The sequence below is a fragment of the Equus caballus genome, chromosome 15 (assembly GCF_041296265.1).
Source record: "Equus caballus isolate H_3958 breed thoroughbred chromosome 15, TB-T2T, whole genome shotgun sequence".
NCBI lineage: Eukaryota > Metazoa > Chordata > Mammalia > Perissodactyla > Equidae > Equus > Equus caballus.
The window spans coordinates 80,974,892-80,999,549 of NC_091698.1; the positions used below are offsets into that span (position 1 = coordinate 80,974,892).

The 24,658-nt window shown below is 41.8% G+C and overlaps 1 protein-coding gene across 4 annotated transcripts in view; it reads right to left on the reverse strand.

Annotated features, from left to right (window-relative positions):
• LOC100054641 (xanthine dehydrogenase/oxidase) overlaps positions 1-24,077 on the reverse strand; it is a 72,295-nt gene extending 48,218 nt beyond the window's left edge. For 3 of the 4 annotated variants that reach the window (XM_070236547.1, XM_023619291.2, XM_070236548.1), the window contains exons 1-4: positions 23,930-24,077; positions 18,133-18,190; positions 15,227-15,323; positions 13,881-13,989 (exon numbers count right to left, since the gene is read on the reverse strand). In XM_070236547.1, the coding sequence (XP_070092648.1) occupies positions 13,881-13,989; positions 15,227-15,323; positions 18,133-18,190; positions 23,930-23,971 (306 nt within the window). In that variant the 5' untranslated portion in view covers positions 23,972-24,077. The remainder of the gene's footprint in view (positions 1-13,880; positions 13,990-15,226; positions 15,324-18,132; positions 18,191-23,929) is intronic. The other variant, XR_011426512.1, reaches the window with a different exon arrangement.
• Positions 24,078-24,658: the final 581 nt, after the last annotated feature.

The following is a 24,658-nucleotide window of genomic DNA, read 5'->3' on the forward strand; positions in this document are numbered from 1 at the left end:
AGGGAAGAAAGAGATTAGGGGAAAATATAGTTTTTTGAGTTTAATATTAGACATCTGTATAGTGATGTCAAGTAAGCAGCTGGAAATAATGAATCTAACCTCTGAGGAGAGGTTAAAGCTGAAGATATAAATGTGAGTGCCATTTGCGTGTAGATGGTATTAGACTCAACTAGGAGGAGTTTGAAGATGGAGAAGGGCAGGGGCCCAGGCCAGAGGGTGCTGCAGCAATTAGGGGCTGAGCAGAGGATAAACTAGCATATGCTGTGAACATGGAGGTAGGAGGGAAACAAGGAAAGTGTTGTGTAGTAGAAACCGAGAGAAAAAATAAATGGACAAAGACAAGTGGAATCTGGCTCTCTAGCTTATCTGGAGCCAAAATAAGAGCATCTGGAATAATGATCTGTTCCATTGGAAAGGGAGGCTTTTAGCCTGATAATATGGATATGATCCCAGTGTTTAAACTGTTCGTTCTTTCTTTCATCTTTTTGCCTCAAAGAAAATTACAAACCCTGCATGGTGTCAAGATAGAGGCATAGGCAGACTCTGAACTCACCTCCTCCCACAGACATAAGGATTTACAACTACTCTTGAGACAATGACCCCTAAGAGAGAACTGAACACTGGATAAAAAGAACGCGCCCCCCCCCCCCCCCCCCAACAAGGGATGTTGCTGATTGAGGAGGAAGTGGCAGAAATCCCTTTCTGGAGAGAAAAAGCCACCTTCCAGCTGCAAAGCTTCACAGCTGGCTGGGAGCAACCTTAAGATATGAAGCCTTCCCTGGAGGAATGTGGGATGTGAGCAGGGGAGCATTACCACAATAAGCTGCTTTTGGACTCAGCACAACTGACATGTGTCACAATGTCTGGCTTTGATGGCTATTAACAATAGTGGATAATATCCCCAGAAAAGTTATCAGACATAAGGGGGACAAAAGCCTGCTCTTAAAGGGTCCATGTACAAATTCACTGATTTCAGAAAGAAACCTAAACACCGGAAAGAAAGATGCACAGTCCTTTGGTGAAAAGAGAATTATCTTATAAGCTCTGGGTGCATCTTGGTGAGAAACGAGACCTCTCAAGGGACTGAAACATTGGCCGCAGCCATTATTGTGACCTAGTACAGGTGCGTTGGCACAGATGCTGGCTGATGCCATTGGAGTTCTTCTCCTGGCCTGTTACCTCAGGGGTCTGCCCCACCCACTAGAGCACAGATTTAATCCAGCTCAGTTGGATACAAGCACAGAGAAAGAACCAACCTGAGGAGACAAAGGAACACATTCCAAGTAATGGAACAAGACAACACTCCAGAAGAAGAGCTAAACAAAACAGAAATAAACTGTCTACCTAACAAAGAGTTCAAACAAAGAGTCATAGTATGCTCAGTGATCTTTGGAGAAGAATGGATGAACTCAGTGAGAACTTCAACCAAACATTGGAAAATATGAAAAAAAGAACCAATCATAAATGAAGAATACAATACTGGAAATGAAAAATTCACTAGAGGGACTCAATAGCAGAGTAGATGACACAGAATAATGATCAACGAGCTGGACAAAAGACCAGAGGAAATCACCCAAGCTGAACAGATAAAAGAAAAATAATTAAAAAGAATGAGGACAGTCTAAAGGACCTCTGGGGCAACATCCAGGGCACTAACACCTGTGTTATAGGTGTCTCAGAAGGAGAAGAGAGATACAAAGGGGCAGAGAATCTATTTGAAGAAATCATAGCTGAAAACTTTCCTAACCTAAGGAAGGAAAAAGACATCTAGGTACAGGAAGCACAGACAGCACCAAACAAGATAAACCCAATTAGGCCCACAATTAAAGATAAAGAGAGAATCTGAAAAGCTGGAAGAGAAAGGCAACAAGTTACATGGAAAGGAAACCCCATAAGGCTATCAGCAGAAACCTTACAGGCTAGAAGGGAGTTTCATGACATTTTTAAAGTGCTGAAAGGAAAAAAATGATAGCCAAGAATACTCTACCCAGCAAGGTTATCATTCAGAATGGAAGAAGAGATAAAGAGTTTCCCAGACAAGCAAAAACTAAAGGAGTGTATCACCAAGAAACCAGCATAATAAATGCTAATGGGACATACTTAAGTGGAAAAGAGAAGACCATAAATAGGAATAAGAAATTTAAAAAAGCAATAATATTACTGGTAAAAGCAAATATACAGTAAATGTAGCAGATAAACCACCTATGAAGTTGATATGTAGGTGAAAAGACAAAAATACAAAAATTATCTACTTCTATGATAAGAGGGTAACCCATACACATGCACAAAAGAGGGATTAGATATGATATCAAAACAACATATGAGAGGAGTGGAATAAGAGTAGAGTTTTTAGCCAGAGGTCAAACTAAAGAGACCATCACCTTAATATAGGTTGCTGTATATGTAGGTTATTATACATGAAGCTCATGGTAATCACAAACCAGGAACCTGTAATAAATACACAAATTTAAGAAAAAGGAACCCAGACATAATACTAAAAAAAGCCATCAACCACAAGGGAATAGAACAAGAGAAGAAAAGAAGAGAGAAGAACTACTAAAATACCCAGAAAATAAGTAATGAGCTGGCAATAAGTACATTCTTATTAACAGCAATTAATATCAATATTAAATGTCAATGGGCTAAATGCTCCAAGCAAAAGGCATAGGGTGGCCTATCAGATTAAAAACAAAATAAGACCCATATATATGAGCATACAAGAGACACACTTTAGACCTAAAGACACTCACAAACCAAAAGTGAAGGGATGGGAGAAGATACTTCATGAAAATGGTAATGAGAAGAAAGCTGGGGTCGCAAGACTTATCTCAGACATATAGATTTTAAAACAAATCTGTAACAAGAAGCAAAGAGGGCATTACATAATGATAAAGGGAAGAATCCAACAAGAGGATATAACACTTGTAAGTATATATGCACCAAACATAGGAATACCTAAAAATATAAAGCAATCATTAACATACATATAAGGAGAAATAGAGAGCAACATAATAATAGTAGGGGGCTTTAACACTCTGCTTACACCAATAGATAGATCATCCAAACAGGAGATCAATAAGGAAGCATTAGCCTTAAATGACAAAATAGACCAGTTGGACTTAGTAGATGTATAGAGTACATTCCATCCCCAAACCGCAAAAGACACATTTTTTCAAATGCACATGGAACATTCTCCAGGATAGATCACATATTAGGCCACAAAATAATTCTCAATGAATTTAAGAGGATTGAAATAATACCAAACATCTTTTCTGACCCAATGGTATGAAACTAAAAATCAACTACAGGAAGAAAATCAGAAAAGCCCCAAATATGTGGAGATTAAATGAAATGCTACTGGACAACAATTAGGTCAATGAAGAAATCAAAGGTAAAATTTAAAAAAACAGGCCTAAAGGCAAATGGAATGAAAACACAACTTGCCAAAATTTATGGGATAGAGCTAAAGCAATTCTGAGGAGGAAATTTATAGAAATATAAACCTGCCTCAACAAAGAAGAAAAATCTCAAATAAATAATCTAACAGTGCACATAAAGGAACTGGAAAAAGAACAAACCAAGCAAACAAAGCCCAAAATCAGTAGAAGGGAGGAAATCATAAAAATCAGAGCAGAAATAAATGAAATAGAGACTAAAAGAGTAATAGGAAAAAATCAGTGAAACCCAGGGCTGATTTTCTGAAAAGATAAACAAAATTGACAAATCTTTAGCTAGACTCACCAAGGAAAAAACAGAGAAGGCTCAAATAAATATAATCAGAAATGAAAGACGAGAAATTACAGTGAACACATCAGAAATACAAAAGATTCTAAAAGAATACTATGAAAAGCTATATGCCAAAAAATGGAATAATCTAGAAGAAACAGATAAATTCTTAGATTATATAACCTTCCAAAACTGAATCAAGATGAAATAGACAATTTAACTAGACCAATCATCAGTAAGATTATCAAAACAGTAATCAAAAACCTCCCCAAAAATAAGGGAGGACCAGACGGCATCCCTGGTGAATTCAACTAAACATTCAAAGAAGACATAATACCTATCCTTCTCACACTCTTCCAAAAAATTGAAGAGGAGGGGAAGCTTCCAAACTCATTCTATAAAGCCAATATTACCCTGATACCCAAACCAGACAATGGGAACACAAGAAAAGAAAATTGCAAGCCAATAGCAGTGTTGAAATGAATGCAAAAATCCTCAAAAAATACCAGAAAAGTAAATACAGCAATACATTAAAAGATCATACACCAGGATCAAGTGAGATTCATTCCAGACATGCAGGAATGGTTCATTATCTGAAAGTCAATCAATGTGATACACCACGTGAACAAAATGAAGAATAAAAATCACATGATCATCTCAATAGATGCAGAGAAATCACTTGACAAGATACTGCATCCATTTATGATAAAACTGTGAATAAAATGGGTATAGAAGGAAACTACCTCAACATGATAAAGGTCATATATGACTACCCCACAGCCAATATCCTTCTAATTGGAGAAAAACTGAAAGCTATTTCTCTAGAGAGAGGACCCAGACAAGGATGCCCACTTTCACCACTCTTATTTAAAATAGAAGTGGAACTCCTAGCCAGAGGAATCAGGGAAGGAAAAGAAATAAAAGGGATGAACATTGGAAAGGAAGAAGTGAAACTGTCACTCTTTAAAGATGACATGATTTTCTATATAGAAAATCCTAAAGAATCCACTATAAAACTTACAGAAATAATAAATGAATATGGTAAAGTTGCAGGATAGAAAATCAACATTCAAAAATCAGTTGCATTTCTATTCACTAACAAAGAACTAGCAGAAAGAGAAATTAAGAATACAATCCCAGGGGCTGGCCCAGTGGCATAGTGGGTAAGTTTGTGCTCTCCATGTCAGCAGCCCAGGGTTGGCAGTTTCAGATCCCAGGTGTGGACCTACACACCACTCATCAAGCCATGCCATAGTCGTGTCACATATGCAAAGTAGGGAAAGATTGGCCCAGATGTTACCTCAGGGACAATGGACCTCAAGCAAGAAGAGGAAGATTGGCAGCAGATGTTAGCTCACACACACACACACAAAATACAATTCCATTTACAATCGCAACAAAAAGAATAAAATACTTACAAATAAACTTAACCAAAGTGGTGAAAGACCTATACACTGAAAACTACAAAACATTGTTGAAAGAAATAGAAGATATGAAGAAATGGGAAGATATTCTGTGTTTGTGGTATGGAAGCATTAACTTAGTTAAAATGTCCATACTTCCTAAAGCAATATACAGATTCAGTTTAATCCCTATCAAAGCTCCAAGGACATTTTTCACAGAAATAGAACAAAGAATCCTAAAATTTATGGGGAACGACAAAAGACCCTGAATAGCCAAAGGAATACTGAAAAAAAGAACAAAGCTGGATGTATCACACTCCCTGACTTCAAAACATACAACAAAGATATAGTAATCAAAACAGCATGGTAGTGGCACAAAAACAGACAGATCAACAGAACAGAACTGAAAGCCCAGAAATAAACCCTCATGTCTACAAACAGCTCATTTTTGACAAAGGAGCCAAGAACTTACAATGGAGAAAAGAAAGTCTCTTCAATAAATGATGTTGGGAAAACTGGACAGCCACATGCGAAAGAATGAAAGTAGACCATTATCTTACACCATACACAAAAATTAACTCAAGATGGATTAAGACTTGAACATAAGAAGTGAAACCATGAAACTTTTAGAAGAAAACATAGGCAATATTCTCTTTGACTCAGTCTTAGCAACATGTTTTCAAATACCATGTCTGACTAGGCAAGGGAAACAATAGAAAAAATAAACAAATGGGACTACATCAAACTAAAAAGCTTCTGCACAGCAAAGGAAACCATCAACAAAACAAAAAGACAACCTAACAACTGAGAGAAGATATTTGCAAACCATATATTGATAAGTGGTTAATATACAACATATATAAAGAACTTGTACAACACAACAACAAAAATACTAACAACTCAATTAAAATGGGCAAAAGATCTGAACAGATATTTCTCCAAAGAGATATACAGATTGTCAAAAGGCACATCAAAAGATGTTCAACATTTCTAATTATCAGGGAAATGCAAATCAAAATTACAATGAGATATCACCTCATGCCTGTCAGGATGGCTGTAATTAACAAAACAGGAAATGATCAGTGTTGGAGAGGATGTGGAGTAAAGGGAACTGTCATACACTCCCAGTGGGAGTGCAAACTGTTGCAGCCACTATGGAAAACAGTGTGGAGAGTCCTCAAAAAATTAGGAAAAGAACTACCATAGAATCCAGCTATTCCACCTCCAGGTATTTATCCAAAAATGTGAAATCACGAATGTGTAATGATATATTCTCACCCCCTCCCCGTGTTTGTTGCAGCATTATTCACAAGACCTGAGAACTGGAAGCAAACTAGGTACCCACCAAAGGCTCAGTGGAGGAAGATGTGGTATATATACACAATGGAATATTACTCAGCCATAAAAAAAGATGAAATGTGACCATTTGTGACAACATAGATGGACCTTCAGGGTGTTATGCTAGGTGAAATAAGTCAGATGGAGAAAGTCAAATACTGTATGATCTAACTGATAAATAGAAGATAAAAACAGTAACAAACGTACACATACAGATAGAGACTGGGTTGGTGGTTACAAGAGGGGGAAGGGGGAGTGTGAAAGGAGTGGTTAGACACATGTGTATGCTGATGGACTGTAATTAGACTTTGGGCGTTGAACATGATGTAATCTACAGAGAAATCAAAATATAATGATGTCCACCCAAAATTCATATAGTGTTAGAAATCAATCTTACCACGATAAAAGAATTTAAGAAAGGAAAATTACAAGCCCTAATTCACCTTCGTTTTTTCTTTTTGAGTTTATTTTTTTTAATTTTTATTGAGTTAATGATAGGTTACAATCTTGTGAAATTTCAGTTGTACATTAATGTTTGTCATTCGTGTTGTAGGTGCACCACTTCACCCTTTGTGCCCACCCCCACCCTACCTTTCCCCTGGTATCCACTAAACTGTTCTTAGTCCATAATTTTAAATTCCTCATATGAGTGGAGTCAAACACAGATTATCCTTCTCTAGCTGGCTTATTTCACTTAACATAATTCCCTCAAGGTCCATCCATGTTATTGCAAATGGAATGATTTTGTTCTGTTTTGCAGCTGAGTAGTATTCCATTGTATATATGTACCACATCTTCTGTATCCATTCGTCTGTTGATGGGCACTTAGGTTGCTTCCATGTCTTGGCTATTGTAAATGATGCTGCAATGAACATTGGGGTGCATAGGACTTTTGGGATTGCTGACTTCAACCTCTTTGGATAAATACCCAGTAGTGGGATGGCTGGATCGTATGGTAGTTCTATTTTTAATTTTTTGAGGAATCTCCATACTGTTTTCCATAGTGGCTGCACCAGTTTGCATTCTCACCAGCAGTGTATGAGGGTTCCTTTTTCTCCACAACCTCTCCAACATTTGTTACTATTAGTTTTTGATATTTTTGTCATTCTAATGGGTGTAAGGTGACATTTTAGTGTAGTTTTGATTTGCATTTCCCTGATGATCAGCGATGATGAGCATCTTTTCATGTGCCTATTGGCCATCTGTATATCTTCTTTGGAAAAATGTCTTTTCATGTCTCCAGCCCATTTTTTGATTGGGTTGTTTGATTTTTTGTTGTTGAGTTGTGAGAGTTCTTTATATATTATGGATATTAAGCCTTTGTCAGATGTATGACTTGCAAATATTTTTTCCCAGTTAGTGGGTTGTTTTTTTGTTTCAATCCTGTTTTCATTTGCCTTGAAGAAGCTCTTTAATCTGATGAAGTCCCATTTGTTTATTCTTTCTATTGTTTCTCTTCTCTGAGGAGGCACGGTGTCCTAAAAGATCCTTTTAATACTGATGTCAAAGAGTGTACTGCCTACCTTTTCTTCCAGAAGCCTTATGGTTTCAGGTCTCACCTTTAGGTCTTTGATCCATTTTGGGTTTATTTTGGTGAATGGTGAAAAAGAATAGTCAATTTTCATTCTTTTACATGTGGCTTTCCAGTTTTCCCAGCACCATTTGTGGAAAAGACTTTCTTTTCTCCATTGTATGCCCTCAGCTCCTTTGTCAAAGATAAGCTGTCCATAGATGTGTGGTTTTATTTCTGGGCTTTCAATTCTGTTCCATTGATCTGTGCACCTGTTTTTGTACCTGTACCATGCTGTTTTGATTACTGCAGCTTTGTAGTATGTTTTGAAGTCAGGGATTGTGATGCCTCCCGTTTTGTTCTTTTTTCTCAGGATTGCTTTAGCAATTCGGGGTCTTTTGTTGCCCCATATGAATTTTAGGATTCTTTGTTCTAATTCTGTAAGAATGTCATTGGGATTCTGATTGGGATGGCGTTGAATCTATAGATTGCTTTAGGTAGAACGGACATTTTAAGTATGTTTATTCTTCCAATCCATGTACATGGAATGTCTTTCCATCTCCTTATGTCGTCATCCAATTCTCTCAGAAAGGCCTTGTAATTTTCATTATATAGGTCCTTCACTTCCTTAGTTAAATTTACCCCAAGGTATTTTATTCTTTTTGTTGCAATTGTGAATGGTATTGTGTTCTTGAGTTCTTTTTCTGTTAGTACATTTTTGGAGTATAGAAATGCTACTGATTTATGCAAATTGATTTTGTACCCTGCAACTTTGCTGTAGTTGTTGATTACTTCTAAGAGTTTTCCAATGGATTCTTTGGGGTTTTCTATATATAAGATCATGTCGTCTGCAAACAGTGAGAGTTTCATTTCTTCCCTCCCTATTTGGATTCCTTTTATTCCTTTTTCTTGCCTGATTGCTCTGGCCAGGACCTCCGGTGCTATGTTAAGTAAGAGTGGTGATAGAGGGCATCCTTGTCTCGTTCCTGTTTTCAGGGGGATGGCGTTCTGTCTTTGCCCATTGAGTATGATGTTGGCTATGGGTTTGTCATATATGGCCTTTATTGTGTTGAGGTAGTTTCCTTCTATGCCCATTTTGTTCAGAGTTTTTATCATAAATGGCTGTTGGATCTTGTCAAATGCCTTCTCTGCATCTATTGAGATGATCATGTGGTTTTTATTCCTCAGTTTGTTGATGTGGTGTATCATGTTGATTGATTTGCAGATGTTGAACCATCTCTGTGTCCCTGGTATGAATCCCACCTGATCATGATGTATGATCCTTTCGATAAATTGTTGAATTCTGGTTGCCAAAATTTTGTTTAGAATTTTTGCATCTATGTTCATCAGTGATATTGACCTGTAGTTCTCTTTTTTCGTGGTGTCCTTGTCAGGTTTTGGTATCAGTGTGATGTTGGCCTCATAGAATGTGTTAGGAAGTGTTCCATCTTCCCTAATTTTTTGGAATAGCTTGAAAAGGATAGGTATTAAATCCTCTCTGAAAGTTTGGTAGAATTCCCCAGGAAAGCCATCTGGTCCTGGGGTTTTATTCTTTGGGATGCTTTTGATTGCTGTTTCAATCTCTTTCCTTGTGATTGGTGTGTTCAAAGTGTCTGCCTCTTCTTGAGTGAGCTTTGGGAGATTGTAGGAGTCCAAGAATTTATCCATTTCCTCTAGGTTATCCATTCTGTTGGCATATAGTTTTTCGTAGTATTCTCTTATAATCCGTTGTATGTCTGCAGAGTCTGTTGTTATTTCTCCTCTTTCATTTCTGATTTTGTTTATTTGAGCTTTCTCCCTTTTTTTCTTTGTAAGTCTGGCTAGTGGTTTGTCAATTTTATTTATCTTCTCAAAAAACCAGCTCTTTGTTTCATTGATCCTTTCTACTGCCTTTTTCCTTTCAATAGTATTTATTTCTGCTCGGATTTTTATTATTTCTCTCCTTCTGCTGACTTTGGGCTTTATTTCTTCTTTTTTCTCTAGTTCAGTTAGGTGTACTTTAAGATTGCTTATTTGGGATTTTTCTTGTTTGTTGAGATGTGCCTGTATTGCGATGAATTTTCCTCTTAATACAGCTTTTGCTGTATCCCATATGAGTTGGTATGGCATGCTATCATTTTCATTTGTTTCCAGGTATTTTTTTATTTCTTCTTTAATTTCTTCAGTGATCCATTGCTTGTTCAGTAGTGTGTTGTTTAGTCTCCACATCTTTGTGCCTTGCTCAGACTTTTTCTTGTAATTAATTTCTAGCCTTATAGCACTATGATCTGAGAAGATGCTTGTTATTATTTCAATTTTTTTAAATTTGTAGAGGCTTGCCTTGTTTCCCAACATCTGGTCTATCCTTGAGAATGTTCCACTTGCACTTGAGAAGAATGTGTATTAAGCTCTTTTAGGGTGAATTGATCTATATATGTCTATTAAGTCCAATTGTTTTAGTTTTTCATTTAGCTCCACTATTTCCTTGTTGATTTTCTGTCTGGATGATCAGTCAATTGATGTGAGTGGGATGTTGAGGTCCCCTACTATTATTGTGTTGTTTTTAACGTTTTCTTTAGGTCTGTTAATAGTTGCTTTATGAATCTTGGTGCTCCTGTGTTGGGTGCACAGATATTTATAAGCGTTATTTCTTCTTGGTGAAGTGTCCCTTTGATCATTATATATTGTTCCTCTGTGTGTCTCTTTACCTGTCTTATTTTGAAATCCACTTGGTCTGATATAAGAATTGCAATACCTGCCTTTTTTCCCTTGCTATTTGCTTGAAGTATTGTCCTCCACCCCTTCACCCTGAGTCTGTGTTTGTCCTTGGGGCTGAGGTGTGTTTCCTGGAGGCAACAAATTGTTGGATCTTGTTCTTTAATCCATTTTGCCACTCTGTGTCTTTTTATTGGAGAGTTCAATCCATTTACATTGAGAGTGATTATTGATGCATGTGGACTTAATGCTGTCAATCTGTCGCTCATTATCTTGTTTTCCTGCATTGCTTTTCCTGTGTGCTTTAGACTACCCATTTAATACTGCAATTTCTTATGCTGGGTTTCTTAGATTTTTCCTTATTTATGATTTGTGACTCTGTTCTGTATTTTATTTTAGTGTCTACCTTGAAGTTTGTATTTAGAATCTCGTGTATAATATAGTCTATTCTCTGGTGGTCTCTTACTTACTCGACCAATACTGATTTAGACCCTTTGCTCTTCCCCTCCTAAATAATTATTTTCATTTCTTATTCCAACTCGTGTTATGAATTTGTAGTTAGAGTGATAAGATCGTCCTTGCTTTGGTAGTTTCCTTACCTTTACCCTAATGTTATAGTTGAATATTTGCTATCCTGTTCTGGTTCTATCCATTGGTCTCCCTAGTCTGTGGATTGTCACCCCTTTCTCCCTTTTTTCTTTTTTCAGGTATGAGAGCCTTCTTGAGGATTCCTTGTAGAGGAGGGCTTTTAGTTACAAATTCCCTTAACTTTTGTTTGTCTGGAAAAGATTTAATTTCTCCCTCATATCTGAAGGAAATTCTTGCTGGATAGAGTATTCTTGGCTGAAGATTTTTATCTTTTAAAGCTTTGAATATGTCACTCCATTCTCTCCTAGCTTGTAAGGTTTCTGTAGAGAAATCTGCTGACAATCTGATAGGGGCTCCTTTGTAGGTTATTCTCGTCGTCTTTCTTACTTCCCTGAGTATTCTTTCCTTATCTTTCCTTCTTGCCAATTTTACTACTATGTGCCTTGCAGTAGGTCTTTTTACATTGACAAATCTAGGAGATCTGAAAGCTTCCTCTACACACATTTCTCCATCAATCCCTAGATTTGGGAAGTTCTCTTCAATAATTTTGTTAAGCACACTTTCTGCTCCATTTTCCTTTTCCACATTTTCAGGAATTCCTATGATCCTTATGTTCTTACTCCTCATTGAATCCACTATCTCTCGGAGATTTTCCTCGTTTTTTTAATTCTTAGTTCTCTTTCTTCCTCTGTCTGGAACCATTCAGCCTGTCTATCTTCAATTATGTTAATTTGCTCTTCTATGGTGTCTACACAGGCATTCAGGGAATCCGTATTCTGTTTTATCTGGTCCATTGTGTTTTTCATCTCTAGTAATTCTGTCTGATTCTTCTTTATGATTTCAATCTCTTTTGTGAAGTAACTCCAGAACTCGGCTTATTTCTCTATCTTTCTCTCTACCTCATTGAGTTTTTTTATTATAGCTGCTCTGAACTCATTATCACTTAGTTTACCTAATTCCAAGTCCTCAGGACTTAATTCTGTGTTTTTATTGTTTTCCTTCTGGTCTGGGGCTTTTATAAATTGCTGGATGGTAGAGGAGCGGTTTTTTCACATGGTGGTAGAATTCGGTTGCAGTTACAGCCTGTCACCACGAGATGGGGGTCGAGAGCCGAGTGTTATGAGCTCTCCGCCTTCGGGCAAGATGGCTGCGCCCACTGGCTTTGCCGGGAGGGACGGGCTGCTATTCTTGCGCACTGATCTGGATTCAGATCAGTTCTGTTCTCTGGTCTCCTGAGGCCCTGGGTTTATGGGGTCCCTGCGGACGGAAGCTTTCCCCCTGTCAGCGGGTTTCCACTGAACCAGCGGCAGGAATCCTGGAGGATCCCCTGGTCACGCAGCCCCTCCCCCACTCCTTCCCCACCTGCACAGGAGAGATCGCAGACTCTAGGGGAGGGAGTGATGTTCTCTCCTATAGTTCCAGCACCTCCAAGGCCGTAAGTAAGGTATATGATCTCCACCTTCTTGGTATTGTAGGTCTCTAACGTGTTGGCATTAGATTTATACTCTGAAATTCAGTTTTTCCAATCCCTTGTTGTATTTTGGAGGGGAGAGAATCCCGGGTCAGCTCACCCCGCCATTTTGCTCCACCCCTTCTCCCCTAATTCACCTTCTAACATCTCCAGCAGGATGGGAAAGTTTGGTAATTTCCTTTTTTCTGAACTAAGAAATGAAGCTGTAGAGGTAAAGCAATACCACCGCCACCCTGCTCTGATCTCCAATCAGTGGTCTAAGATGCTCTTCCCAAAGACTATACTCATCTTGTTGAACTGGAGGCCCTGGTTCATATATTCACATAAGGTGCCCAAGGAAGGTGTGATCTGAACATCAGGTCTCCACAAATAGTCAAGGGAGGATTAAGACTTGGGCTAGCCTTGGCACCTTCTGTGACTGTAATCTCCCAAAGACCCCTGGCCTCACTTTTCCAAGTACTGTGAACAATGGCCTTTCCTTCCCAGTGTGCTCTGCTCCCACTGTGCTCTATTCCACTTTGCCTAAGAGCATCCTGATTCTCTCCACAAAACTTCCCAGATTACTGCCCCCTCTTCCCAGAAGCATCTCTAATTTCACTCCATTCCCAGGTGGCCTGGGAGAACACATTGGTCAGATACTCATGTCTCAATTCCCTTCTTCAGGCCATGTTGGCCTCCATTTTAGTGATCGTGGAGACCTAGCTTTCACATTTCTATTACCTGTGGGTAGGAGGCAAAAGGTGCAATGGAATTTACCATTCCAGGGAGCAGAGAGTGTGTGTGCTTTTTATCAAGGGACACAGAGCATCTGGAATATTGAATTTAGGAAGGCTGGGGGTTTCCTAAACACTCTAGGGTCAAGGTGAAGAAGTCCCCCTGCCTCTCCTCCCTCCAGGTTTGGCATAGCTGGCCTGCCCTGGCCACCAAGCCAGCTGACATCTTTGTTCTCTCAGGGCCATGCAATGTTACATCCACCCCCACCAGAGGAGGGAGCTTCAGGACTGGGGGGCCTCATCTCTCTGCCTCACAGCCCACTAGGGAGATGGGAAGGGGCCAGCCATGATGCCTCCTCTGCCCAGGCAGTGACGCTCAGCCCGACAACACAAAGCAAATCTGCAGCCTTGTCATGAGCCTCCTCTCCGCTGGTTACCTGCACAGGATGCAGCCTTGTCTTGGTGCTTCCTATTCCTTCCACAGTCGTCACGGCAATGTGGTGCAAAGAGCAGATGGGGGCCAGGCAGGCATTGGCAGGAAAGTGGCTGGAACCCCAGATTAAGGTCATTCCATTGTCCACTCAGGTCACCAAAGAGAATCTGAGGGAAGGGCCTGGGAGACTTAGTGACGCTTTGTGTCATTTCTCTTCACTCAACATTGTGTTCTTGTCTCTTGTCTAGGTGTCCTCACCTCTCCACCCAAGACTCTGGGCTAGGGACAAAGGAAGCTGTCCCCTAGGTGAGGCCAGAACCCCTCCAGTGTCCTGTGGGGTCAGGCATCCATGCACCCTAGGCCTCTGAGCTGGAGCAAGGAGCTAGGGTCACTTTCAGCCACCTCTTACTCAGCCTGACCCTGGAGGCTGAGTCAAGAGGAAGTTTCTGGCAGGTTCCAGGTCCAATACATGCTCTGCTCTCTGCAGGGCCCTTCCTTAGCCTCTTCAATTTCAGAACTTCCAGTCACTTTTGCTTCCCTGCTTTCACCCACCTCTATTTCTCCCATTCCTCCCTGGGGAGAAGGGAGGGAAAATCCCCAGGGAGCATGAGACACCAACTGCTTAGAGAGAACTTGCTTGCTTCCATTCCTTTATACATCATTCATTCACTTATACAATCAACATGAGGTCTTGGGTGCAAACCATGTGCTAGGTACCCTGCTGAGGGCTGAGAAATAAAGGTGAGAAAGATGAAATCTCTGTTCTTTAATAGCTTTCAATCAACCCAGGAAAATAGAAGCCAGCTTGAAGATGCAAGTTAAGTATCTTGTGGAAAGTACTTCAGGAGGGCTGTGCACAGGGCACTCTATGGGACTAGCACAGACAAAGGGCACCTAACCCATCTTGGGAGATCAAGGAAGACTTCCTGGAGGAGGTGATATTTCGCCCAGCCCTAAAGAGCTAGTAAGAGTTAACCAAGTAGACAACTCCTGGAAGAAAGGACATTCAAGACTTGAGAAACAGCTTATACCAAGACCAAGAAATGAGTGAGCATGGAGCATTAGTAGTTCACAATTGTCTCTGCATGAATGGAGGGCTGAGCTCATGACGAGAAAGCAAACTGGAGAGGAAAGGTGGGAAATGTTGGGAAGGCCTTCCTGTGCTAAGCAAAGAGATTGGACTTTGTCCTGGGGGCAATAGACCCCTACTGAAGGAGTTCATGGGATGTGAAATGAGTCTGGATTTTAGAAAGGTCATGTGTGCACACACGCACATGCACACACTCGCTCAGAAGCTGACCCCTGCGTCACAGTCCTCACATGGGCAACCAGCCAGCAGGCAAAGGATACACGATCTTGTTCTGGAGACGATCATACTTGGAAAACATCACAGTGCAAGCCCCGCAGCCCCCTTCACCACAGGCCAGCTTGGTCCCGCTCAGCCCCACTGGGTGTTCATGGGTTAAGGAACATGAACTCAGAGAAGAGAGTCTTAGCTGGGCTGCTGGGAAGTGCCTGGGCAGAGCTGCCAATGTAGAGCCGTCCACTGCCACACGCAACCTCAGGGCCCTCACCCCCATGAGGCAGCATACCCACATGGCCTCCCCATTCAGACAGGAAGGCAGGGAATGGGGCCATCTCCACTGTTCAGAAGGGCAAAGTCATCAGGGTCCTATAAGACAACACCCAAGTATCCTCCCCTGGGAATGCACTTCTAGGACTTGAACTTGACTGGGACTTGAGACTTGAATATATTTCATGGTGTCAGGTTCTTCCCTCTGTGGTCTTCTAGGCCCCCAACACAGTGATCTCTGTGGGCTGGTAAATCAGGCACCTCAAACACTGAGCATATGGAGCAGCCCTCATGTCACCCAAGCGGGATGTGCAATGGAGCCACTTGTGCTGGGACTTGCTGGATCCTGTATTTTCATCCTACACCTTTTGGGCTGATGAAGCTCAGGAACCAAAATTAGGGCTGGACCAGGAGTTTTTGAAAATCCAGCCCATAGGATATATGAACAGAAATTAAATTGAAAATAATTTTGAGATCAGGGACCAAAGCTGAAACCACCTCTTATACATGTTTGAGGAAATGATCTGATACTTTGCGTTTGTAAAAGTGCCTAAGTAGTAAGCTATTCTAGAGGCTGTGGCGACCACTTTCCCTGAGACGTGCAGGCTCTGTTGCTGCTTTTCCCTCAGGCCAGCAGGTCTCCAAGCCATCCAGCTACCTACCAAGGACCAGGGAACTGAGGTTGTTATTTTCTGGTCACTTCCATCGTTTTCAAAATAATGTTAACTAACAACGATATAGCATCTTATACTTGAAAAGCACTTACCCCACTGGACCCATTTGATCTTCACAATAATTTAGCTAGCAGGTAGGGCAGGAACTACTACTCCACCACACATTTTAAAAAAACAAACAACTGAGACCCAAGAGGTAACGTGAGCCCTGCAAGGTAACACAGTCACTTGTGTTACCTTGAGTGTTAGGACCCAAACATGGTCATCTGACTCCTGAATGGGGGCTCCTCCTTCACCGTGCTGCTGCCTCTTTCAGAACACATCTGGGGCAGGCTTGCTGTGTCTTCAGTTATTCTCTTCACCAGTCAGGCTATATGCACTTATCAGCAGTCAGACAAGTCTAGGGGCACGTGAAGACCAATGACTGCAGCCCAAAGTCTAGCAAAGTCTTCTTCTAGCCTGAGGATCTTCCTGGAAGCCAAGGCAGAAGTCAGGGCTGCACTCTCCTCTCTTGCCCGGAACTCCCAGGAGTGACTCTCAGCACAGGCAGCAACAAGCCACAAGAACTCACATTTATGGACCGATTTTCAGTTTGAGATTTCATTTGAGAGGTGACCTTTAAGCCAGCCAATTGCTCTGATAAGGGACATCTGAGGATTTGGGGCCTTCAAAACATGTTGGAAAACTAAAATTGATGTCAACAATCTCTGAGAATGAGCCTTTTTTCCCCCAGACCTCCCAAGCACATGGGCTAGAATTGCAGTTCCAATGGAGTGCCCTGAACCTACAGAGTGGTGTCACCTCTAGAAAAAGCCACCAGATTTCTGTGCTGCGAACCTCCAGACCTGCTCCCTCCAGGTCGAAACTCCAGGACTTAGTACAGCAGTGCCAGCCACCATCTGATAAGAGGTGAGTGACTAGCAGGTAAGGCCGTGATTCCTGGCTCGCTTCTGTGAGTGTTGAAACAATCCTTTGTTGTCCTAAGATATGTGCTTGGAATAAGCTACCGGACATGCCTGCCTCTAGGAGCATAAGTGGTTTGTTGAGAGAGGTCAGGATGATCATCGCCTGACAACAAACCACTGGAGACTTTCCAGTATGTGTGGGGGGTTAAGATTGTGGCTCTAGGCTTTAGTCCAGGCTCTGCCAGCATTTTCCAGAATACACAATAGAGAGGCAGATCCTTTAACCCATGCAGGCCTCGCTTCCTCCTCTTTCAAAATGTCTTGCTAAGGGGACCAGTGAAATAACCTACACAATCACCTTGAACTCCGCCTGTATATAGTAAATGCTCATTAAATGTTAGCTCCTATTATATTTTCCCTGTTGTTTTCTTCTAGGCTCATTGAAAGAACAAAAGGTATGGGAATCTTACAGAAGTCCTTCCCACCCTGAGAGTAGAGTGGCATCCAGGTCACCCTCAGGAAGCCCTTGCCCCAGGTCTCCTGGCACCACTGTTTCCACAATGGATGGCACCTCTCCACAGTTCCCCACCTCAGGCATCCCCTTCTTATCACACACCCCTTTTCCTCACTTTCCCTCCTCCTTGGAAGAGCTAGAAACATTCCCCAGGAAGCCCATTTACTCATTAGCAAAGATATTGGCAAAGATGTGCTCAGGAATTTGACTCCCCTGCCCCACCTGAGAGGGAGTGACTATGAATTTCACCAGGGCTGATGAGGGCCTTTCAGAGCTGTTCATGTTAAGGCCCAGGACCACACATTGGCCTTACTAGAGTCTTAGGTAGAAGAGATCTTAAAGGACATCAAGAACAATCCTCTCATTCAACAGCTGAGAATTTCAGACTCAGAGAGCTCAAATGTCTTCCCAGGGTCACACAGCTGCTAGGTGACAGAGCTACAACTCGAACACTGGAGTACAGAGCCCTAATCCAGTGCTCTTCTTCTGCCCTTCACAGCTCCCCAACCAGTCACTACGAAATGAGGGAAGGCCCAGAGAGTGAGTCCCACTGCCTCCCTCTCCCTCATCCCCACTCCAAGTCCGGATACACTTTCTTCTCAGGTAGGCCAAAAGGGTTGTTTCTGGATCTGCATTTTTCTCCACTACCTACAAAAACAAAAGAAAAATATATAATGGATCTACTTAGCCATTGTTTTACTCAAGAATTTGTAAAGCTAATGAGTATGTGCTAAATATATTATGAAAACTAAGATGTATTTCTGGACAATTCCATTAAGAATGAACATGTTAACTACAAGCCAAACTATGTATGTGCTGACATCCTTCTGTCTAAAATTCTACATTAGTGCTCAGCTCAGGACCCACCACAGAGCACTTAGGTGTTGCACCCCCCATGCTGTGCTGACCAAGGCAAAGCCCACTTCCAATCAAATATGTCCTCTAATTTCCACCTGCTGGATCACACCTGTGAACACTGGGGACAGCAGAGAGCGACAGCACGCAGATCTCTGGCTTTGTCTCTTGGAGTGCATACTCTCAGACAGAAGAGAGCTAGTCTGTAGGAGCTCAGATCAGAAGACTTTATGCACTGGGCTATCACAGCCAACAACATTAACAAGTCAGAAATGGAGGAGAAATCTCAAACCAAGGGTCAATAGGTGATTAGGATGATTAAGGGGAGAGAATGTGTGATAATGATTTCTTCAGAGAGAATTGTACTATGAGTCTCATGTCTTCCTAAGGAAGGAGGAGGAGGAATCTGCCTCACACCTCAGACTTTGTCGGGGGGCTTCCATAATGCTACATGTGAAGCTAACATGCGGCCTTTGTGGTGCAGGGATGTGGTGTTCTGGCATATCTAAGCAGCTGGAGAGATTCTTACCAGACAAGCTGAAAAAGAAGTGGCAGTGTTGGAATTGGGGTGAGCTCCCAGAGTTTGGGAGAGCGAAAGATGTGAAGTGTTGTCCATGGACACCAGAAGGCCATGCATGACAGAGAGAGCTGGCTTGGAAGTGTTTAAATCATTCTCAAAAAGACTGACTACAGGAGGTGCTGGGACCTCCCATAGAGTGTGTGTGGAGTAGATCTCTCAAGGCTGAAGGCTGAGGGAGAGGAGCTGGTCTGAGAAAAATGCATCACCAAGTCGTGAGATGTGTAACTGGGTGTTCCCAGTGGTGGGGAGCCATCTTACAACAGCACCAATTACATGAAAACTTTATTGCCACCCTCACCTCTCTGTCTTGAATTGAGACTCTGTTTGGCAACTTAGAAACAACCATAGGATTTTTTATTAACTAAGGGCAATCAAAACGGTCATTAAACTGCCAGAATTTGCCTCTTGAACAAACTTTAAAGGAAAGTAGAAGATAAAATGAATTGTCCTTTATGATTACATCCCATGAATCCAGCTCATTCAAAGTCCTGATTACAAAATTCACAGAGGGAGCCATTTCTTTTCCCTTGGAGAAGAAATCATACATGTGCAAAGTGAAAATCCTTATCCTTTTTCTTGTAGAGGCAACTAGAGCTCTTAGCTCAGCACCTCTCTGCAAGTTATCCCTTCCTTGTGTCCTGCAGCTCTGCTTTCATCACATTGGTTCCCTGCTTAGTGACCTCACACAAATTCATGGTAACATCCAAGTTCCTCAGGCATCTTTCAAGCCCCTTTTCACTATGTCCCAAACCTTTATATTCAGGCTTTCCCCCTCCTACTTCCCTACCAAGCTGGTCTTCATACACCAGTGAAAATATAACTTCTACCTTCTGACTCCTATGCCTCTGAGCATTCCATCCCTCTGCCACCTGCATCTTGACTTATCAGAAGACCCCAAACACTTCCCTAGTAAGGGCTTTCCATATCACTCCAACCACCAGTGGTCCACCCTACCATGAATTCCTGCAGAGAATGGCTATTCCACGCTCATAGCATTGCTGCAGGGTTTTCCCCCAGCAAACTCCACAGGAGCTTCTCTCAACAGGATGTCAATGGGTATTCCAAAGGAAAAACACTTTGTACAGAAATGCTGGGTTAAGCAAATTGCTCTGGTAGAACTTGAGCATCCAAACAAATAATGGCCAAAATGGTTATATTCTATTAAATAAAATTGAAACTCATGAGGGGGCTGGCCCAGTGGCCTCGTGCTTAAGTTAGCATGCTGTGCTTTGGTGGCCCAGGGTCTGTTCCAGGGTGCAGACATACACAACTCGTCAGCAGCCATGCTGTGGTGGCAACCCACATACAAAATAGAGGAAAATTGGCACAGATGTTAGCTCAGGGAAAATCTTCCATAGCAAAAAATGTAAAACTCTTGAGTCCAAACTGATAATTAATAAATAAACAAACAAATGGGAGAGACAGGAAAGTCCTTTCTGACAGAAGAATGCCAACTGATAAATATGGTTGGACATCTTGTAATCAGCACAATAATTGATCCAGTCAAGATTCATCAATGGATGCTAAAACTAGTAGGAGACTGTTTGATAATTACAATACCTACATAGTCTAAAAGTATCTTCTCACTGTTTATTTATTAATTATAAAGGGGAAAAAAGTAATTTTAAAGTGGAGAAACCTGCTGGACACCGCCTTAACCAAGAGATCAAAGTTCACATCACAAATACGGGGAAAACTGCTATCATGTGTCTCCCGCTGTAACACACTGAGAAAGACGTATCACTTCTCTGGTATTCCTGCGCAAAATGCAGACTCTGAATCTAATTTTAAGAAAGTGTGGCTCAAACTCAAAATGAGGGACCTTCTGAAAAATAACCAGCCTGTTCTCCTCATGAACACCAGTGTCGCAAAAGAAAAGGAAAGCTAAGGAGCTGTTCCAGATCAAGGAGACTAAAGGGCCATGACAGCTAAGTGCAGCGCATGATCCTGGACCCTTGGCTTGGGGAGAGAGTGACACATGACGTTACTGGAAAACTTGGAATAATGCCGCAAAAGGTCTACAGATCAGGATTATCATATGAATCCCAAACTTCCTGAATTTTATAGACTGTGGTTCTGAAGAATATCCTTTTTCTTAGTTTAAGGGGTGAAGGGGCATGTCAGAAATTTAACTTCAAATTGTTCAGAAAAAAAGATCTTATAATTTATATGTTTAGTTTTTAAAACTTTTAATTTTAAATTAATAGAGAAATTTCTTTAGTAGAGGATTTCTCAGAGCTTTTAACATTAGTTCGTTCATTCTGTCCATATTAAATGGGTACCTAATATGTGCCAGCGCAGTGCTGAGTGGTGTAAGAATATCTAAGAAGAGTATCTCATGGGGATAGCTTTCTGTGAAATACATTTTGTGACACATTACTTTGCCCCATCATAATCCGCCTCTCCAACTAGTTCATCGGCTCCCTAATGGCAAACGCCTGGTCCTAGAGATCATATTCCTCCAGTGCATACATACCCCATAGGCTTAGGCCTAGGAGGAAATTGCTAAATATGAGGAAGGGAGGGTGGGAGGGAAAGCCACTCTGAGCCTCTCTGTAGCTGACACCTGCTTGTGGTGGGGTCACTCCTGAGCACCTTCAGCTGCACTCTACCTGCAGCATCTTCCCAGACTCCTCCAGGCGCCACAGTCTCCACTAACCAGAGGGACTGCTCAGAAAAGCAAGCACCCTGCCCTTCAAAAGGGCTGTTGTTACAAAATGCCAAAATGCTGGGCAGCTCTTTCCCTTTGATTCTGACTCTAGATCTGAGGAATATGTGAAAACGGTAGTCACCAAGGCCCATCACCATCACAGAAGGGCCAAGAGGTATTTGATCATTGGCATCTTACACCCTCTCCAGGACCCCAGCCGGTGAAGACAGAATCCTGGACGGTGGTCTGAAAGAGGAAGACGGGGAGGCTCACATTTAGGAGTGAGTTGCCAAGTTTCAACAGATTATTTGGTAACATCTTTCCACAACATCCGGTAACCAAAGATCTAGAATATCTTGGGAATAGAAAGGGAAACAAACACAGCTGCTGTTCTCTGACTGGAAAATTCCTTTGCTTGGTCTTATTTTCATAGCACGGCTTTACGTCCTTACTCCTTGCATTGCCTCTCCACTTTTCCAGCAGTTTGTCAAGAGGCTATATGTTTATCAATTACAAACATGGGCATTGGTCACAGAAATTGGCAGCGGTGGAAGCCTCCAGAGATAGGAGGGTTTGATGTGATGATAATACCTAAAAACTTTAAAAAGCTTTCCTAAAGTCAAAATGAAATACATAGAAAAACAATATTCACCAAGCCAAATTTACCTTGAATTACTCCTTTCCAGATCTAGTGCATCAGAGCAAACCATCCCTAAAGAAGGTCAGAACCTTTTCCTGTCACACATGAATTGATGGCTTAATCAATAATCAAACATTAGAGTGAGATGTGGCCTTGGAAGTCATTGAATCCAGTTGCTCACCTGATGTAAAGCTTGCTTTGAAAAATTCGACAGAAGATGGCTTTGTGTAAGTAACACCCCTAGAAAGCCAATTCAACAAGTGTTCCTTAAATCTCTGTGATGTAATAGCTGCATACAACAAAGTTGTGGGAAAAGTTGGATGCAAAATCTTACAACCACCAATGCGAAAGCTTGGCTCTACCTCTTGGTTTGCTGCCAGATGCCAATCTTGAAATGAAATCGGCAGAGAGACAACTCTGAACCCAAAAGGGCATGGCTGACCCCATCCCTTGGGGCCTCCAGGTAGCGCCACTCAAACTGAATCTAACAGTCTTGGGAGCACTGATGTTGCAATGGCTGTGGCATTCCCTTGCTAGTCACTCAAACACACGTCTGACAATTTGAGCACTAGACATCCTATGAAGCACATTTCAGTTCTTGAAAATTACCTCAAAAGTCACCCAGTTTCTCAACTCAAAAGTGCCAATAGAGCAAAACAAAGAAAATTGCCCTTCTTTAGGGGCTCATTGGGCACATTCATCAATCACACTGTCCACATGGCCCTTTACAATGTGCAAGTCTGGCTACCTTTTTACTATCCTTTCCTTTGTCAACTGGGGATCTGCAGTGGGTGGGACACCTCCATAGCTCTGCAGCGGTGTAGTGAGAGCAAGATGAGGATGGAGACAATGTAACATGCTTGCACCCTCTGTTCCTGTACCTGCATTATAATTTGCAAAGATTCTGACCCTTGCAGTGATGCAAGGACTGGTACCCATGTCATACTCCCCCCTGCCCCATCCTACCTCCACCTTCCCTAGGTTCCTGTGTACCAATGAAGTTCATCCGAGCAGGCAATTTTTTTCAAATTAAAAGAATTGCAATATTTATATGTAGAACTAAGTGAGAGGGTGGGGAGAAGCATGCCCTTCATGAAATAAAATCATTACTTGCCGCAAGATGTCAGTATATGTTCTCACACAAGTTAGCTATTATATTTACATACATGAAATATCAGAATCAAAGGCTGTGTACATCTTCTATCCTGATATGAACAAGAAAACATGTTCCTGTTCCTTCTCTCAGTAAAGAGAGCAACAAAAGCCTTATGGTATATATGATTACACACAAAAGTAGAGGCGTGGTGGGTGACCTCCAGTCTCACCTAAGAACCCTGTCCCCCTTTCTCAGCTTCGTGTCAGGGTCTCTGCTACTGCAGAGAGTTGGCAGAGCTGGAGGAGCCCATAGACACCTCTCTTCTGTCTTCCCTCCCCCTTACTCCTTTGCCCCTTGAGATTTTTGACAATGTTCTAGCCCTGAGAAGGTCTTCTTTCCCCAATGTTACCCTAAATGAAACAACTTCTTTGAAGAGAGAGAGAGAAAAAGAGAGAAATAAAACAAGAACATGAAAGATAGAAAGAATGAGAATGGGACTCTTCCAGAGGATGCATATCCATTCCCAGGGAGCAGGGAAGCCAGGCCAAAGGCCAGCTCTTGCTTACCTTTTTGCCATTGACAAAGAAAACCAACTCATCTGCTGTCATTGTCACCAGTTGTGGTCACAAACTCCAGGTATCTCACTGCCAAGAGGCACAGGCAGTTATCCCTGCTCTGCAACTTGTAAAACTCCAATAAAATGAAACCAAGTCAGCCGATGGGAGGGAACCAGCTCAGAGTTTCTGGGAGTGGAATATTCCTGGTAAAAGTTGCTGGTTTACATAACCAAGGAAAAGGCAAACAATAATGCACAGGAAATCACATCCCCACACTTGTGTCAAAGAGCACAGAGGGAGGGGCTTGCAGGTATCAGTAAGGGGGGGGGGTGCCGTGGTGCCATGTGACCCTGGGTCTTAGGCCTTGCCCTCATGGAACCTGCTTCATCCTCCCATTTGCTGAATACAGAGAAGGGGGAAGGGCTATTGTCACAGTCACGGCAACAGGGCTGATTTGCACTCTCCACATCTACAATTGTGATTTTACAATTCAGGCTTACAGCAAGTGAGACTCAGTACTTACATGCAGGACTCACTCTTCCGCAGCCTGGAGGAATATGGAGGTCACAAGAGGCAGAGCCCAGGGATCCACATGCAAAACATGGCATTTGACCTCAGCACATCACTTATCAACTTCAGAACTCAGTTGCTTTTCATCCTGTAGGTGGGAGTACAAATGACACCAAGAGCAGAAGGCTGAGGGACAAATAATATATTTTGGAAGTGCTTTGTAATTTT